General features: G+C 36.8%; 3 protein-coding genes across 3 annotated transcripts; all 3 read left to right on the top strand.

The window, feature by feature from the left end:
• Positions 1–286: 286 nt before the first annotated feature.
• LOC101525664 (olfactory receptor 4K5) lies at positions 287–1,258 on the top strand. The gene has a single exon (XM_004584626.2). It carries the CDS (start codon positions 287–289, stop codon positions 1,256–1,258), a length of 972 nt encoding a protein of 323 aa, XP_004584683.2.
• Positions 1,259–8,426: 7,168 nt separating this feature from the next.
• LOC101525424 (olfactory receptor 4K1) lies at positions 8,427–9,469 on the top strand. The gene has a single exon (XM_004584625.2). The coding sequence runs from the start codon at positions 8,443–8,445 to the stop codon at positions 9,376–9,378; it is 936 nt and encodes a 311-aa protein (XP_004584682.2). The 5' UTR covers positions 8,427–8,442; the 3' UTR covers positions 9,379–9,469.
• Positions 9,470–17,990: 8,521 nt separating this feature from the next.
• LOC101525184 (olfactory receptor 4K15) lies at positions 17,991–18,968 on the top strand. The gene has a single exon (XM_004584624.4). The coding sequence runs from the start codon at positions 17,994–17,996 to the stop codon at positions 18,966–18,968; it is 975 nt and encodes a 324-aa protein (XP_004584681.2). The 5' UTR covers positions 17,991–17,993.

The raw sequence follows: 18,968 nt of genomic DNA, 5'->3' as shown, positions 1-18,968 counted from the left end.
ATGTAACAGATAAAGATGATCCAAAGCTCAAGGTGTTTGATCACATTAAGCATAATTTAATATTTTATGTTTCTTCCTGCTATAAAATTATATTAATAAAAAATAAAATATAAAAAAAAATTGTATTCAGCAAATACTCATTACATCTGGGATCTAAGAATCCCTCCCAGTTGAAGTGGAAGGGATTTAGTAAGTTCATAATTGAACTTAATTCATAATTCTAATATTCTCTTTCCTATTTCCTCTCCTTTTGGGTTGTTCCTGGGCACGTCTGCAGCCTGCAGCCATGGATCAGGTCAATTCTTCAGTGGTGTCAGAGTTTGTGTTGCTGGGACTTTCCACTTCTCGGGAACTCCAGTTTTTCTTCTTTGTTTTCTTCTTTGTGTTATATGTTGTCATTGTGCTGGGGAACCTTCTCATTATCATCACGGTGAATTCTGATGCCAGGCTGCACTCCCCTATGTACTTCCTCCTGGGAAACCTTTCCTTCGTTGACATTTGTCAGGCTTCTTTTGCTACCCCTAAAATGATCACAGATTTTCTAAGTGAACACAAGATAGTATCATTCAATGGCTGCATGGCCCAAATTTTCTTCATTCATCTTTTCACTGGTGCGGAGATGGTGCTGCTTGTCTCCATGGCCTATGACAGATATGTAGCAATATGCAAACCCCTACACTATGTGGTCATCATGAGCCAAAGGACATGCAATATCTTGGTGATGATCCCCTGGGCTGTAGGCTTGGTGCACACATTAAACCAGTTGTCATTTACTGTAAACTTGCCTTTTTGTGGACCCAATGTTGTAGACAGCTTTTTTTGTGACCTTCCTCGAGTAACCAAACTTGCCTGCCTGGACTCTTACAACATTGAAATACTTATTGTGATTAATAGTGGAATTCTTTCCCTAAGTACTTTCTTGTTGTTGGTCAGCTCTTACATTGTTATTCTTGTCACTGTCTGGTTCAAGTCCTCAGCTGCAATGGCCAAAGCATTTTCTACATTGGCTGCTCACATCACAGTAGTGATACTATTCTTCGGACCTTGCGTTTTCATCTATATGTGGCCCTTTTCCACCTATCCTGTAGATAAAGTGCTTGCTATATTTTACACTGTTTTCACACCCATCTTAAATCCCATCATCTATACACTAAGGAACAAGGATATGAAGGTTGCCATGAGTAGAATTGTTGCTCATTACCTGAGGCCCAAGAAAGTTTCTGAAATGCCGATAGTAGTGAGGCATTCTTTTTATTAAGTTAGAATTTCTTCAAACTCCTCCAATAATTATCTATAATTTCATTGCAGTTTGGTGGCATATTTCAATTAGGGAAAGTAATGAAGAAGATGATGTAGAAAGTATAATTTAATGATTATTAACAAGGCTGTTCCCAGCTATCCCAGCAAAAGTTAAGTCACTCTGTGTGTGAGTGAAATGTATGTGGGAGGAAATGCGATTTTTACCTGGCTAGTATATATGTACTCACTACTTTGATTCCAGACAAATACGAATATCAAGGGGAAAATGAATAAGAATCCCTTTCTTTAGTGGACATAAGAAGTTCCATGATCTTATGACTTTCTTTAATGGCACATACAAAAAACCTGTGTAGGTGAATAGTATTTAAGAAAGTGAAAGGAACTTTCCAGCATAGGGAGATAGCCAATTTACTGAGTTAAGATTCATGGACCTAAGTATAGACTCTCAGGTTACCAAAGCCTATTCTAAGATCATTTATAGCTCTTCCATGTGGTTTTCCAGTCTCTAACAAAGCTTTTAAATTTGGAATGGTCAACACTCAGGAACTTAACATTTCAAGTGTTTCATTTAATAAGGCATCTGTGACCAGCTGGGATAATTTCTGTCTCTTTTGAAATTATGAGTTGTAGAAAAAGGAGGAAAAGTTAGAAAATAAAATTCTGTTAACATCAGCTTTTTAGTCTTGATGTGAGTGGCGGTAAACCTGGACCAAAAATCAAGTGCTATATAGGAAAGAATCAGTGTTAAACACACATCCAGTTGGTGAACTGACCTTACAGCTACAACTCTAGCTTGGTCATCAGACCCTTACATGTACTCAAGATAATTCAAATTTTTAACTTTACTTTTTTGAAATTCCTCATTTTAAAAGTAAGTCAACTATTATGTCAGCAGTTCATCGTTTCCCTTCCCACCTTCCAGAGTCCATTTAGTATTTTCTGAATCCACCCCCAACATAATTAAATAAAATATTGAAGAAAAACTTGGACCTTTCCCTTTCTTCCACCACCTATTATTTGCATGTGAGCTGTTATTGTGATCTGATATTTTTATCTTTTCTGTTCTCAAGGTGTTCTTTTTGAATAAAGATAGCATAATAGTAACTTACCTTTCAGTATACATTAATACTCATCAGAATTTTTGAAATCTTATTTACTTATAATTTTGGAATTTCATTAGTAGCAACGAGGGGAGTTTCAGATTTTAGTTTAAGATTTTAGGGCAGTGAGATGAAATCTTAATAGTGTTTCATGACTTCAGGCCATATAGACTCATAAACAGCTAATAGAATGAGGCTGGAACACATGTTTGTTTTCCTGAATCAAACAGCATAAACTATATGGTTTAATCCATGTCAACCTCAAAACAGGTGAGATTCATTAATATTTAATTCATTTAATTTATTCTTCTAGTATTTAGTAACTTAATTCCTCTCTTAAAAATCTTCTTTCTAGTCAATTAATTAAAAATTCCTTTAGACAAAAGCAAAAATATGATAGTTTTTTCTCTCTTTTTTTTTTAAAGATTTGTTATTATTGGAAAGCCGGATATACAGAGAGGAGGAGAGACAGAGAGGAAGATCTTCCATCCAATGTTTCACTCCCCAAGTGAGCCGCAACGGGCTGGTGCACTCCAATCCGATGCCGGGACCAGGAACCTCTTCCAGGTCTCCCACACGGGTGCGGTGTTCCAAAGCTTTGGGCCATCCTCAACTGCTTTTCCAGGCCACAAGCAGGGAGCTGGATGGGAAATGGAGCTGCCCGGATTAGAACCAGTGCCTATATGGATGTTGGTGCCTTCAAGGCGAGGACTTTAGCTGCTAGGCCACGTCACCGGGCCCCGATAGTTTTTTCTCTTACTAAATTCTTTAGTTACACATAGGTAATATAGTACCATCGTTTTTTCCAGGAAGGTTTTTGTTTTCTTTTTCATTTCTTCATTGACATATTAGTTATTCAGTAGCATGTTATTTAACTTCATGGTGTTATAAATTTTTAAATTTTATTTCTGCTGTTAATTTTGTTTTATGGCTATTCATTTAAGGGAATGTATAGTAACTGTGAAATAGAGAATATCATATCCAGATATGAAGATGCAATGCAATATGTATCTCTACTTCCAAAGCACAGATGGACTCCCAGTGAAACTGTTGGATATATCCTGACAATAGGATGCTGGACCATCTGCCATTGTTCATACCTGTAATGTCAGGTTACACTTAGATAGCAGAATGATGGACTTAATGATTGCTTATGAAGGTCTATGTTATTGTAAAAATATGGGAAAAGCAGTGGGTGGGGGAGGGAGTTTTGGGAGAGGATAAGGGAAGTCCCAGAGCCTGTAGAATTGTACCATAAAATAAAAAATTAAAAAATTAAAAATTCATTAGATATGTTAAACCATGATGTGCTAAATAAAACCATGCTAATTTATCTGTGTATTAATCACTCATGTATTCATAAATTTTTTAACTCCGTGATTTTCTTAGTAACTTGGTTATCACAGCCTTTTTTCCAAATAAACAAATTACTTACACATATAATCACATATATTATATTTATTACTTCACAAATTTATTTAATTCAAAATCATCTAATATAAACACAATTTTAAGGTCAGGAAGAAGGTTCAGTTTTTTGGATTTGCTGTGAATATGTATAAGAAGGACACAGTCAGATAATCTGCTTGTTCGGACCCTTTCAGCCATAGAGAACATTGGAATGATCAACTAAAGAATCATATAGAACTCTACTGTTGGGACTACATTCACTTCTTGTGGAATGATGAAGTCCAAGATGTAAATATGAATTGAATCAACAGTTATTATTTTGTAAAGTTAGAGAAAACACTCCTTGCAAGAAATGTGATCTTACATTTATTCTTTTTATTGATAGAGGTTCTTTAGTCTATTGCTTAACGTGTACACCAGTTTTACCGCCAGAATCTTTTCACTCTCAGTTTACCTATCCTTTCTTCTTTGGTGGCCCTGATCATGCGTTTATTTATCTTTTTCATGGTGTCTCAGCAGTCTCTTTGGCACACATTTTCTTTATCATTTTGACTAATAATGAGAAGCTCCGTTTTCTAAATACTGTGTTAAATCAAATGACCTGTTCTTTGCACATGTACACACTAATTGATAAATTATTTTTCATTTGTAAAAAAAAATCATTTTGTGAAATATAATTACTCCCACTGCAGGCTGACTCAGATCTCTAAAGAGTGACTTCTTGCTTAGCCAATGAGATTGGTTTCCTGGGCAAGTGTAAAAGGCTTTATATTGTAATGTTCTCAGATATTGTAACTTTATGATTGAGGGCCAGAGAAGAGACTCTCTCACCACTTCAGGGACAAAGCTAAGAGCTCTTTCTTCGACAAAGTTTAGTGCAGGAAGTCAAGTTAAAATGCATTAAGTCCTGACTAGTATATGAATATTTTCATTATAAAAATTCAGAGCATATAGTAGGCAGCTTAGAAGCAAACTGTGGAGCAAAATGTTTGGAGAAAAAAGGAACTAATGAAACTTAGAGATTATCAAAAGTGTAAGTATTACAAAAATTATCAGTGTATTTTTGGACTGAAGAAATAATGGTTAAGTTCTTCTAGATGCAAAAAGCGATAGGGAGATATAGGGGCATTCTTGATTCTTAGTCCAATTAGAAAATCCATCTTAAAGAGTCAAATTTCTATTCTCCATTTCTGTCTTTATAACTTTCCACTGCATAGGTTTGAGGAGACTCTGATAGCCACTATGCAAATCCAAATTTGGTAAACAGTGAGAAGTATGTTACCACCATTATTTGTGCCTTTTTTAGCCTGTTTCATGTTTTCTAGACAGAGTCTACTTAGCTGTTAGAGAAATATTTATTGATTTCAAAATTTGTCTTGAATGAAGGAAGGAGTAGCTGCACAGCACAGAGCAATGATCAACAAAGTGTCCTTCATGGCTGTTTTCCTGGGATTCTAGTGAATCAAAGATGATAAATCAAAACTAAGATAAGAGAAGTAATGCATTCTGTGGTTTGACACTTTTGTTGACATATTTTAGGGATAGATGTTAATATAACATCACGTCCTATCTCATGGTATGTTTTGGGAACTGAAGATACTTCTATCTTAGAGGTACAGTGACAATAGGGAAGCAAATGATTTATAAGAGAGCAGCTCTGGGAAGGTGTGTGACAGTACAAGGAGTTCACAGTGCCTTTTAGGAGCTCCAGCTGCTTCCATATATAAATACCTCCAAATTTAAAATTTTTGAGGTGAAAGGAGTTTTAGAGATATACTGTTCTTTCAAGCTCAGCCCATAGTAAACAGCAAAAATTTATTCATCTTTACCATTGGATATCTCTAACTAATAATAAGAAAATATGATGCACTTTGTCCTTGATCTGATTTACTTACGTTAAGAAATCATGGTGAGTTACACCAGAGATTTTCAAGTTGTTTCCTTTTTTTTTTTTTTTGAAAAATGAATGACAACAAAAATAATTTTCTGAAAGCATCCAAATTTTCTGTGAATTCCATCTTCACAAAATTTAAAAAATTCCTAGTTTGGATATTATCAGAAAATTTTGCCAGATACGAAGTGATTTTTGAAAATGTTTGAAGTACTTCTATCAAGTAATCATTAGGCATGCTTTTCTCTTCCTTTCCTTCCTTTTCCTCCTTCTCTTCCATTTTCCTCTTGCTCTCACCCTCGATGTTCCTCTCTGCCCCTCTCTACTACATAAATCCTGTAAAATTCCACCCTATCATGTACCCAGTGAGGTTACTATTGCACACTAGAAATGTAAAGTATTTGTTCATTACAAATTCTAGGAACTGAGATTCAATCTCAATTCCTCCAGTTGCGGAGTAATATTGCACTGCTCTTCACTCATAGTATGAGATTTATCTTTAGCTGTTTATTCAAACCATCTGTCAGTCTAATGAATGCTATAGTCACATGACCTACTAAATGGGTAAACTTGGACAATTTCTAGCCTAAGCTTCTCTGTGACTCAGTTATATCAACTAAAAAGTATGTAAAAATGGTGGGTACCTTTCAGGGTTATTAACCTCACCACAAATAGGTGAACACATACAGTATGTTTAGGAGAGTGCCAGAACATAGAAAGAGCTATAAATTGTAATTGTTAATATCATTATATGAAACACTTTTTTGTAGTTGCTATAAAATAGGTACTTACAAATTATGATGTGGTTTATTTAAATGAAAAATCAGTCAAAACCCAAAACTCATAAAGTACATTTTCTTATAATAGTTTATTATTATTAAGACACATAATAATAACCTAGAGGCAGTAGTATCCAAATGGATACGTATTTTCTGTATCAAGAATGGCGCTTTGCTTACTAACCTTGCTGGTTTTCAGATATCCAATGAAATTACAGTGCTTTCTTCTTTTTTTTTTTTAAAGATTTTATTGTTATTGGAAAGCCGGATATACAGAGCAGGAGAGACAGAGAGGAAGATCTTCCATCCGATGATTCACTCTCCAAGTGAGCTGCAACGGGCCGGTACACGCCGATCCAATGCCGGGACCAGGAACCTCTTCCGGGTCTCCCACACGGGTGCAGGGTCCCAAAGCTTTGGGCCATCCTCCACTGCTTTCCCAGGCCACAAGCAGGGAGCTGGATGGGAAATGGAGCTGCTGGGATTAGAACCGGTGCCCATATGGGATCCCGGGGCGTTCAAGGCGAGGACTTTAGCCGCTAGGCCACGCCGCCGGGCCCTACAGTGCTTTCTTAAAACAACCATGCTGTTTAACAAGCTTTACATAATGAATTAGATGCTAACTGAAGCTTCTTGTGGTGTCAAATGTTATCTCTTTAAATTCACAATCATAGCTCTTCAGGAACTTTTTTAGTTTTAGAAATGGAAATATTTTTCTATTCCAATGTTTATTATCCTCCCTCTGCCCCTTGTCCATGAAGCACATGATGGAATTTGCCAGGATTGGCCTAAATCTTTCACATCAAATGAGAATCCCAGGATGGCATTTTGTACCTAGGTCAGTTTATGTCTAATTGTTCTGCTTACAATCCTGAGTAATTTAGTTTTCAGAACAGCATTGAAAGCTTCAAAATGCAAAAATAGGACACCTGAGAATCTGTGTGTTTGATTGAGTGTACGAAGATGAAGTTAAAATGTTTCCTGAACCACTGAATGAAAAGTATATGTGTTTTTCTGCTTAACCAAGTTGTTAAGCAAAATGGAGAACAAACAAATAAAAAAGCAACAACAAAAACCCAATATCACAGGAAATTGACACACTATTTAACTTTTTTCACTTGGTGAAAATTTATTTAGTGTTTGAAATATTCCATTGTCATAACATACTTTCAAAATGGCCTTTCTTGAAAGATGTCACCGATTTTGATAAATTCAACTGTTTCAAAATAAGGACAAACCAGAAAAACAAGATAGAAAATACATTGCTGCTCTTCCGTTATTCATAATTGATAGGTCTTTATGTGACAAAAGGTAAATGTTGATTAATCATTGTTAAGATAAATGCAGTGTCCTTGATTTTCAGGGAAACTTTGTTGTCATCATTGCATGAGATGACAAATTTCTTTTACTTATCCTCTTAAGAGACTGCTAAGATTTATAGCTCTCAATCACAAGAACAATAACTTAATCCTCTTTGTTTTGCATGAAAATTTAATGATGTCCTCATTTTATTTCTAGTCTTTCTTTCCCAATTCATTCCAGCTCATTTACAAGTTCTATTTTTTAATTATGCTACTTAACGTTGCATTATCCTATTTCCTGAGACAGCCCTGTCACTGACTGTTGGCTGGTAAATCTCAAATATTTAAAATTCTAAGTAGATTTTATTGGCACTTAAAATCATTGTATTTATATAATTCCATTTTATTTATGGTACTAATTATGGTACTAATACATCATTTGCTGATAATTACATATTCTCAATTTAATACCTAATTTTTTACAATTTGTGATAGGATCCATACATAACACTATGATACATAATTGTTGAATTTCTACAGTAGTCATCTGTGTTAAACATTTGTCAATTGATTGCTAATTTTTTTAAATTAAACTGAGTTGAGACCATCTTTATTAACCGGACAACTGGATATATTATAGTACTAATCGCTGTGATATTTTCTTCATTTTTCTCTTTTTTAGGCCATTGTAAATTGGAGAAATGGGTCACATGAATGAATCAGTAGTGTCCGAGTTTGTACTTTTGGGACTCTCCAATTCTTGGGAACTTCAACTTTTCTTTTTTGCCATCTTCTCAATCATCTATGTGACATCTGTGCTGGGAAACATCATGATTATTGTCATCGTTTCCTGTGACTCCCACTTGAACTCTCCCATGTACTTCCTGCTCAGTAATCTTTCTTTCATTGATATCTGCCAATCTAACTTTGCCACTCCCAAGATGCTGGTGGACTTCTTTGTTGAGCACAAGACTATCTCCTTTGAAGGCTGCATGGCACAGATATTTCTTCTTCATAGTTTTGTGGGGAGTGAGATGATGTTGCTAGTGGCTATGGCATATGACAGATTTATTGCCATATGCAAGCCCCTACACTATAGTACCATCATAAACCGCAAACTGTGTGTAATTTTTGTGAGTATATCCTGGGCTGTGGGTATTCTTCATTCTGTGAGTCACTTGGCTTTCACGGTGGATCTTCCATTCTGTGGTCCCAACGAGGTAGATAGCTTCTTTTGTGACCTTCCCCTGGTGATAGAGCTGGCTTGCAGGGATACATATAAGATGGAAGTTATGACCCTCACTAACAGTGGCCTGATCTCACTGAGCTGTTTTCTGGTTTTGATTATTTCCTATACCATCATTTTGGTCACTGTCCGGCGTCGATCCTCCAGTGGGTCATCCAAGGCACTCTCCACCTTAACTGCCCACATTACAGTTGTAATTCTTTTCTTTGGGCCTTGCATTTATTTCTATATATGGCCATTTAGCAGATTTTCTGTGGATAAATTCCTTTCTGTCTTCTACACTGTTTGTACACCCTTATTGAATCCCATAATCTACTCTCTGAGAAACGAAGATGTTAAAGCAGCCATGCGCAAGTTGAGAAGCCATCATGTTACATCCTGGAAAAACTAAGAATCACCATAAAACAGTATCAATCCAGAACAGGTTGAAGCCTCCAATGGCTCACAGAATTGTGCCAATCATTTTTGCTAATGCTATGGGTCACTGAACCACTTCACCTGTTCTAATGGTAAGAATACGGCATATAATTAGCTCCTGCATCCAGTTCAATGTAATTGTAACCAAACATTTTCGAACTTATAACACAAATTTATAATTTGAAGCTTTACATTTGTAATATAGAACATCTTTGCAATATTAGGCATTAGTGATAATTTAATCTGCATAAAACGTTTAACTACTCTAGCATATCTCTTCAACTGAACAACTGATTTTTTTTGTACTTTCTGGGAAAAATGCACTAAGAAATTGAATTTCTTTTTTCTAACTTTTATTTATTTTTACTGAAAAATTAAATTTCCACAGAAAAGGAGAAACAGAGAAAGATCTCTTCCATCCACTGGTTCACCCCCTAAATGTTCATAGTAGCAGGAGCTGTGCAGATCCAAGGTCAGGAGCCAGGAGCTTCTTCTGGGTCACCTGTGAAGGTACAGATTCCCAAAGCTTTGGGCTATCCTCTATGGCTTTCCTAAGCCACAAGAAGGGAGCTAGATGAGAAGTGGAACAGCCAAGATATGGACCAGCACCCATATGGGATCCTGGCACATGCAATGCTCAGACTTTTAGCCACTAGACTACCATGCCAGGCCCCCCAAATTTGAATTTTTAATGTCTTCATTCAATATTCCAAACACTTTGTTATATATATAGACATAGCAAATTTTTAATGATTTTAAACATATTTTATTAGTGTATCTTTTTGTATGTGTTGAATTTTTATTATTCACGTGTACAGATGATTATATACAATTTTACTATGTAATACTTTTTTGTATGATATTTTTCTATTTTAAAAGTTATTCCAAGACATTTCTACTTATCACAAACCTTTTTCTACCATCTGGTGCCATCAGCAACATATGTAATAACTCTTTTCTGAATCTATTTACTTTAAAGTATGGTAAAATGAACCAAGTTTATCCCCCATTATTAACATAAAAGTACAAACATTTGTGAAATTTTTGGAACATGTGAACATTTGAACTTAAACAAAAATATTAACTCCAAATATTTCTAAAGCATTCAAATAGAGTCTGACAAATTAATTGCAACTGAGGATAAAATTTGAAATCCATTCTGTCATATTCCTTTGAAAACAATAAAAGAAATATAACATTACATTATACCTAGTCATACAGATAAAAAGCATCTATTTAACATTGCAGTGGACCAGCAGCTGCAAGATCTCCTCTTGTGCAGACATGCGTGCTCTTGTTCTGCTTCTGCTATGTGTTGCTTTGCCTTTCAAATATGTAAATATCTTACACACTCAGCATCGAAAGACATACTCAAATATCAAAAGGCAGAATAAAAAAAGCAAAGGAAACAGAACAAATGTGAAAGGTTGAAAAATAATAGCAAAATAGATAATAAATGAAATCGAATCATATCAATAGTTGTATTAAATGCAAGTGATCTAAGCATGTTTACCAAATTCAGATGGTCAGATTATATTAAAAAAAAAAAACAAGAACTAAAGTGGCATAATAAGTCACTAGTGAAAATACATCACAGAATGAAAAATATCAGGTCAATAGAAGGAAAGAAAAGTAAGAGAAAAAGTAAAAATACACAAGACAAACAAAAAACAATATAATAGGTTAAAGATATAAATATAAGATAAATATGTAAAAGATATTTAAATATCTTTTTTAAATATTAAAGGATAAATAAATATAATATGTAAAAAATGCAAAAAAATTTGATCTTAAGAATTACATGTGCAAGCTACATTGAATCTGTTAAAATCTAAAATAATTAAAATTGATAAAGTGGCAGATTTATTGGAGTGAATAAAATAAGCAAAACTCAGCAATTTTTACCTATAAGGGATCTACTTTAAATAGAAAGACAGAGGTGAGATTTTAAGAAATGGTGGAAACAGATAAACCAGCATTAGTTGTAAGAATAATTAGGCAGCAATATCATATCAATATCGTATTGTAGACTTCAGAACAAGAAAATCATGTCATAATGCTAAGGGGTTCCATCTGTCTATAAGACATGCCAATTCTAACCTGCTTGTATCTAATTTTAGAGATTAAAAATAGATGAAACAGTTGTGGTAGCTCAGTATTCTCCACCTGCCAGTGCCGGCATCCCATATGTGCACCAGTTATACTCTAAGCTGTTCCAGTTCTGATCCAGCTCCCTGCTTTTGGACTGGGAAAACAGCAGCAGGATGGCCCAAGTCCTTGGGCCTCTGGACTCAAGTGGGAGAAAAAAAAGAAGCTCATGGCTCCTGCTTTGGATTAGCTTATCTCTGGCTGTTGAGGCTGCTTGGGAAGTGAACCAGTCAATGGAAGATTTTTCTCTTTGTCTCTTCTCTCTGTAAATCTGTTTTTCAAATAAATATAACTAAATCTTGAAAAAAAAAAGAAATGCATTAGTGATCTCAGGAGTTTGAAAAGGAGGAACTGGTCAGAAGCAGGAACTCTGTAAAGGGGATGAACATGGGAATTTGGGGATTTGAGAATGAGATTGCTCTCATACTTAGTGAAGTCTGGAATATTGTTAAAAATTATGAAGCTAGAAGTCCTTTTATGTTCAAATTCTTGATTTCAGTAGGTAGAATTATAAAGACTTGAGAAAGCCACTAATTTTTATAAACTTTTCTTAACTTTATTTATTGAATGGTAGAGAGAGAAAAAAGAGATTCACACTTCCCAAATGTTTATAAAACCCAGTGTTAGGCCAAGTCAAGGTTGGGAGCTGAGATCTAAATCTAAGTCTTGTACATGACACATAGACTCAACCTCTTACGTCATTCTACCGCCTTCCAGCCTACACACCAGCAGGATGCTGGAATCTGGGCAGACCCACACTTCAACCGTGGCACTGAGACAATGGATGAAGGCACTGCAAGTGCTGACATCTTGACTACTGTGCTAATTTCCTTCCTAGTCAAAAAAAATTATTAATTAATTTGTTTGTTTGAAATGCAGAAAAACAAAGAGAGAGAGAGAGATCTTTCACTAGTTGGTTCATTTGCCAAATGCCCACAGAGCAGGAAGTGGGCCAAGTCAAAGCCAGAAGCCAGGGAATCCATTCAGGTCTCTCACACGAGTGGCAGGGACTCAACAATGGCCTGAGATGTCTTCCAGAATATATTACCAGCAGGCCTGATAGGATACAGCGTAGCTGGAGTTTACACCTGCACTCTGACATGGGATGTAGGCATGTCAAGGGGTGGTTTATCCAACTGCAGCAAAATACAACCTCCAACTGGAAATGTATAGGTAATTTTTAAGCAAGTTACTTTAAGCACTGATGTTTGGAGTGATGCCATTAACACACTGGATGTTCACTAAAAGGGGATAAATGAGTCAATTTTGGGGATGTTGTGGTTGAGTGTTAGAATACATTTTGGAACTTTGTTATTATAGGTGTAGAAATAAAACTTTTAAAGGGGTGAAAGTCACTCAAATGCATGAAGTTAATCAGAAGAACATTCTAAGGAGAAACAAGTGTTAAACAACAACTTTTTGATATATGTCCACCCAAAAGGGATTAGAATGAATAAACATTAAAGCAGGATACCAGCATTGGTCAGGAGTATTTGTCAAGAAGGTATTTAACAGTGCTGTAGTTACACACTTTTAAAAAAAGATTTATTTATTTTTTATTACAATAACACATATACAGAGGAGGAGAGACAGAGAGGAAGATCTTCCGTCCGATGATTCACTCCCCAAGTGACTGCAATGGCTGGTGCTGCGCCAGTCCGAAGCCGGGAACCAGGAACCTCTTCCAGGTCTCCCACACAGAGGTGCAGGGTCCCAAAGCTTTGAGCTGTCCTCGACTGCTTTCCCAGGCCACAAGCAGGGAGCTGGATGGGAAGTGGGGCTGCTGGGATTAGAACTGGTGCCCATATGGATGCTGGCGCGTTCAAGGCGAGGACTTTAGCTGCTAGGCCACGCTGCTGGGTCCTGTAATTACACACTTAACGGTATTTAAGAGTGTGCATTTAGGAAGAGAGGAAGAAAGAGTTTAGCCCTAATCAAGCCTTTTATTTGGCAAAAAGGGCAAGGGTATTAACTAAACTTGACAGTGCAACCTATGTGACTCAACGAATTCCTCAACAGCTGATTCATTTTTATCTGTTGGTTTAAGATGTTGGATTGGTTCATTCCTATGGTCTGTACCAGCATGAATATACTGAAATAATAAAGAAAATTGTCTTTAAAAATTTTTTCTTGAATAAAAAAATCCTAAAGGGATAAATATTAGTTTTACTCAGAAGTAGTTTTTTTTCTAAGAATTTGAACTAAATTAAGCATTTTTCAGCATCATTCAGAGTCCCTTTATTAGAATCTACTATGCAGGATTTAGTGTTTCAATAAAAAGCATTCATTGCTCTGTCTTAGACTTTGCTTGGGAAACCAGTCCTGCGGCTCTTTTCAAGATAAGATGCCATCGTGTGTGACCTGCTGTGCTGTTTCAGACATACAGAATGACTTCCATCAATTTGTGACTTTCTCAGTGATTCTTTCCAAAAGGTCTCTAGAGGCAAAAAGTCCTAGAAAACACAGTGACTCGTTATTTCATCTCTTCCACGGTGCTTCTTCCCCAACTGGACAGTTTTCCGTTAGCCCTGCCAGTTGACCCATTTGTGACATTGTAAGGGATGCACTACAATTCCCGGGAGCACACAGACTGTAATTATCCCTAATAACTGCCATTTCTGCTACAACAGCTCTCCTGTGGGTCTCCTGGTCACTAAAGTTCAGTGATGTCAAATGTCTAATCAGTTTCTAAGTTTGAGATGACTTTCTTTTAATTGCCTGGTGAAAATACTGAAACTCTGAAGTATAAAAGGTGGAGCATGGAAAGACACAAGTCCTATGCCTTTATCCAATATCCAACGACCCTGGGAGAACGCTGTTTTCTTTGGTAGGTGTTGACAATCTAAGGCTTAGGTCAGTAGTGCTGCTGTCTTCCAGAGACGTCTGATGAAGTTAGTTGAAGGACAGCATTTTTCTAAGATACACAAGTAAATGTTAAAAGCTTTGACAGAGAACAGGAAATAATCTTTTCTCTGTGTTTCTTAGTGACGTGTGGTTGCTTTAATGTCTAGAGACCTCAGAATGTTACTCAGTGATTTAGTTCAGTGCTATGTACACAGAAGCAGGGAAGCTCCAGTTGGGCTAAATCCTTTAAACCATGGTGAAGCAGAGATTTCTTTTTCTGCACTTCTTCCTTTTACTTTCCTATCCAGCCTTCAGATTTCTGACTGAATGATTGCCTAGTTACTTGGAAATTAGATTAGGACAGAGCAATCGGCTTTATTTTCCTTCGTTGAAAACAGATTGCCTTGACTGAGGACACCCTGAGACTATTTCTTTCTGTAATAGTAAACTTCTTCAAAACTTTGTAAGACTAACTCAATTTTCTTAGAAGATGTGGAAGTAACAGCTAAATTCTCCCCAAGCACTGGTGACCGCTGGTTATAGGGTATCTCTACTCTCTTCCTTCCATCTTAGGTCAGTAGGTAAGTGAAAAGGTTTTATCCGTGTCCCTCCGAAGAATCCGTGCCTCCGTCAAAGCCTGCAACAGTAATTGTTACATAACTACACAAGTTTGAAGTGGGAGGCTTAGTAAAAAGCTTGTGAAAAATAAATCTATTTTTTCTTCAAAAGTTATTTTTCATTTTTTGAAGGAATTTATTTAACTATTAGATCTTAGGACCCTAGCAAATGTGTGATAATTACTAACGATTCTTGCCAATTCTCATGTTAGTGTGGCAGTGATGCAAAACAGAACAGATTCCATGTATTTCACACTTATAACTTTTTGATTTGTTTTAAACTCTTTATGTTTCATGATACAGTTCCTTTGGTTCCAGGGTTTCTCCTTCCACGCCCCCACTCTGTTGGTTGCTTTTTCACTATGTTGATTGTTTCCTTTGCTGTGCAGAAGCTTCTTAGTTTGATGAGGTTCCATTTGTTTGTCTTGGTCTTGGCTGCCCGTGCTCTTAATGATTTTCTAGGAAGTCTTTGCCTATACCTATGTCTCATAGAGAATTTTCTACATTTTCTTCTAATGGTTTAATGGTTTCTGGGTGCAGATTTATGTCCTTTTTTCATTTAGATTTGATCTTCTGCAGGCTGCTATCCAATTGTCCCAACAGTATTTGTTGAAGAGACCATCTTTCCCCCATGTTGTTTTCTGTTCTCTTGTCAAAGATTAGGGGACTATACATGTGTGGGCTCTCTTCTAGTGTTTCTATTTTGTTCCATTTATCTTCCTCTCTGTTTCTGTAACAGTACCAGGTATTGGTTACCACTGCCCTATAATATGTCCTAAAGTCTGGAATTGTGATCCCTCCAGCTAGATTCTTATTCTTCAATAACGAAACTCAATTCTTAGCTGGGTCAATTTGCCTAATGTAGCTCTCCATGTAAAATATGGTTTTTGTGTATCCCAAGAAGCCAATCTCAATGGAAAGATACATGCTTCCAAAAGATCCAGAAAAATTAAGAACCTAACGCTAGTGGTGTTTTTCTTCTATCATTGAATTATGTGTTTTTGTTGTCTTCTCTGCTCACAATGCCTCCTGCCGCACTGCTTTCTTTACATCACCAGAAGGACTCCTTCAGATATTTATTCCCTGTGTTTAAGGCTTTGCTCTTCCTAATAGAGCATATATGACTCTGTTAGTTGACTTTGATATTCTTTCCTTTCCTATATTTAAGGATTGTGATACCGTTTTTATGTCAAGGAACATTAGTGTCAGACCTCCTGAGAAGTTAGAAGATGGTCAAAAGACAATGAAGAAAATAGAGTGGTTCTTCAATAAAAATATACTGACAGAGAGAGAGAGAGAGAGAGAGAGAGAGAGAGAGAGAGAGAGAGAGAGATGGAGAGAGCAGGCACTATCCTTCATCTGCTGACTGACTCCCCAGGTGGGAATGGGAGAGATAGCCGCAACAGTTAGGGGTTGACGAGGCTGAAGTGAAGCGCTTTATCTAAGTTTCCCATGTGGGATCCAGTGGGCCAAGCACTTAAGCCATCTTTCACTACCTTTCCTAGGGTACAACTGGATAGGAAATGGAGCACCCAGGACACAAACTAGCACCCATATCAGATGCCAGTATTGCAGGCAATGGGTTTACTGGTAAGCTACAATGCAGGCCCACAAATTTACATTTACTATCTAATACAATAATATGAAAATTTTCAAGTTTCTGGAGACCTGTAAAATAAAAAAAAACACTGTCTTCCAAGATCTTTCTTAGATGTACAGAAAGATTCATGAAAATCAGATTATCTTAGCACATATAAGTAGAAATAACACAAAAAGAGAAAGTTCTGAAAAAAGTATCATATTCTAAGTAAATACAAAACCCAAAACATTTTTTTCCTGATTTGTCTTCTTTATTTTAAAAAAAATATTTACTTTTTATTGGAAAGACAGATTTACAGAGAGAAGGAAAGACAGAGAGAAAGATCTTCCATTTGCTGGTCCACTCTCAAGTGGCTGCAACAGCCAGAGCTGTGCCGATCCAAAGCCAGGAGCTAGGAACTGCAGCTTGGCCTGCTATGTGGGTCCCAAAGCTTTGGGCCAACCTACATTCTTTCCCAGCCACAAGCAGGGAGCTGGATGGGAAGTGGAACAACTGGGACGTGAACCTCTGCCCATATGGGATGCCGGTGCTTGAAGGTGGAAGATTAGCTTGTTAAGCCACAACAAAGCTCCTGTTTACTGTATGCTTCCCTAATGGAACTACAATTTTTCAAAACATGTAAAATAAAATTTTACTGATAAGTCAGAAATATGTCTGTGGTTATTTACATCAATGTCCGATTTAACAAAGGCTAATATTTTAAGGATCATTAAAAGAAGCTAGTATTCCATATTTCTTGATAAAATAGGACTTCTGGAAGAGTGGAATCACAGGGCCTTGCGTTATTTCTGTTTTTTCAGGTTTTTGTAATCACAGAAAAAAAATATAACATATAATTGCTCAGTGTAATGATTTCTTGTGAGCTCTCTTACACAAACCTGTATCTCGTATACTTTCTCTCTCTCTCTCTCTCTCTCTCTCTATATATATATATACATATACATATATATATATATAAACATATATCCATAAACATACAGAAAAAATGCACATCTATAAAGGTTTACCAAAAATGAGCACGTTTTCTTAAGACAAACAATTCAGTATAACAATGAAGCAAACAGTGTTACCAAACTGCAGATGCCACTCCAATGTCCTCCAATTGCCCTATTTCCCTTTCAAGTAAAACCTCTATCAAGGTTTTTAGCACCAAGAACTGCCTTAGCCTGTTTTGAACTTTATTGCAACAGAATTGAGCAGTATTTCACTGTGCTATTTTTTGATGATTCAGTAAGAACATGGGCACAAAAACATAAATAAGATGCAGAATCCTGAAAATCTGAAGTTCAATTTTGTAAAATTTAAGTGTTAACTTTACTATTTTATCTTCCTCTCTCTCGTCTTTAGGTAACTGAAGATTATTATCCTTTTCCAAAGTCAATGAATGAGACAAACTATTCTCGGGTGTCAGAATTTGTGTTGCTGGGACTCACTAGTTCCAAGGAGCTCCAACCTATCTTGTTTGTCGTATTTCTTCTACTCTACCTGGCAATCCTGATGGGCAACTTCCTCATCATCCTCACTGTGATCTCAGACTCCCGCCTTCACACGCCCATGTACTTTCTGCTTGCTAACCTCTCTTTCATAGACATGTGTGTTGCTTCTTTTGCTACCCCCAAAATGATTGCTGACTTACTGGCTGAACACAAGACTATTTCTTTTGATGCCTGCCTGGCTCAAATCTTCTTTGTTCACCTATTCACTGGTGGCGAAATGATCATCCTTGTGTCCATGGCCTATGACCGCTATGTGGCGATTTGCAAACCTCTCCACTACATGACCATCATGAGTCGTAATGTGTGTGTTACTCTCGTCCTCATCTCCTGGCTTGTGGGTTTCATCCATACAACTAGCCAGCTGGCTTTTACTATTAACTTGCCTTTCTGTGGTCCCAATGAGGTGGATAGCTTTTTCTGTGACCTCCCCTTAGTGACCAAGCTGGCCTGCATAGACACTTACGTTGTTAGCTTACTAATTGTGGCAGACAGTGGCTTTCTCTCTCTGAGCTCCTTTCTCCTCTTGCTTGTCTCTTACACGGTGATCCTTATCACAGTGAGGAATCGCTCCTCTGCCAGCATGGCAAAGGCCCGCTCCACGCTGACTGCCCACATCACCGTGGTCATATTATTTTTTGGACCATGTATTTTCATCTATGTGTGGCCTTTCAGCAGTTATTCAGTTGACAAAGTCCTTGCTGTGTTCTATACCATCTTTACTCCCATCTTAAACCCAGTCATCTACACCCTGAGGAATAAAGAAATGAAGGCAGCCATGTCAAAACTGAGGAGTCGGTATCTGAAGCCTGGACAGGTTATGGCAATTGTAAGAAATGCTCTTTCCATGGAAACAAAGTGA

The sequence above is a fragment of the Ochotona princeps genome, chromosome 6 (genome assembly GCF_030435755.1).
Source record: "Ochotona princeps isolate mOchPri1 chromosome 6, mOchPri1.hap1, whole genome shotgun sequence".
In the NCBI taxonomy this organism is placed as follows: Eukaryota; Metazoa; Chordata; class Mammalia; order Lagomorpha; family Ochotonidae; genus Ochotona; species Ochotona princeps.
This window is presented reverse-complemented; position numbering and strand designations above follow the sequence as displayed.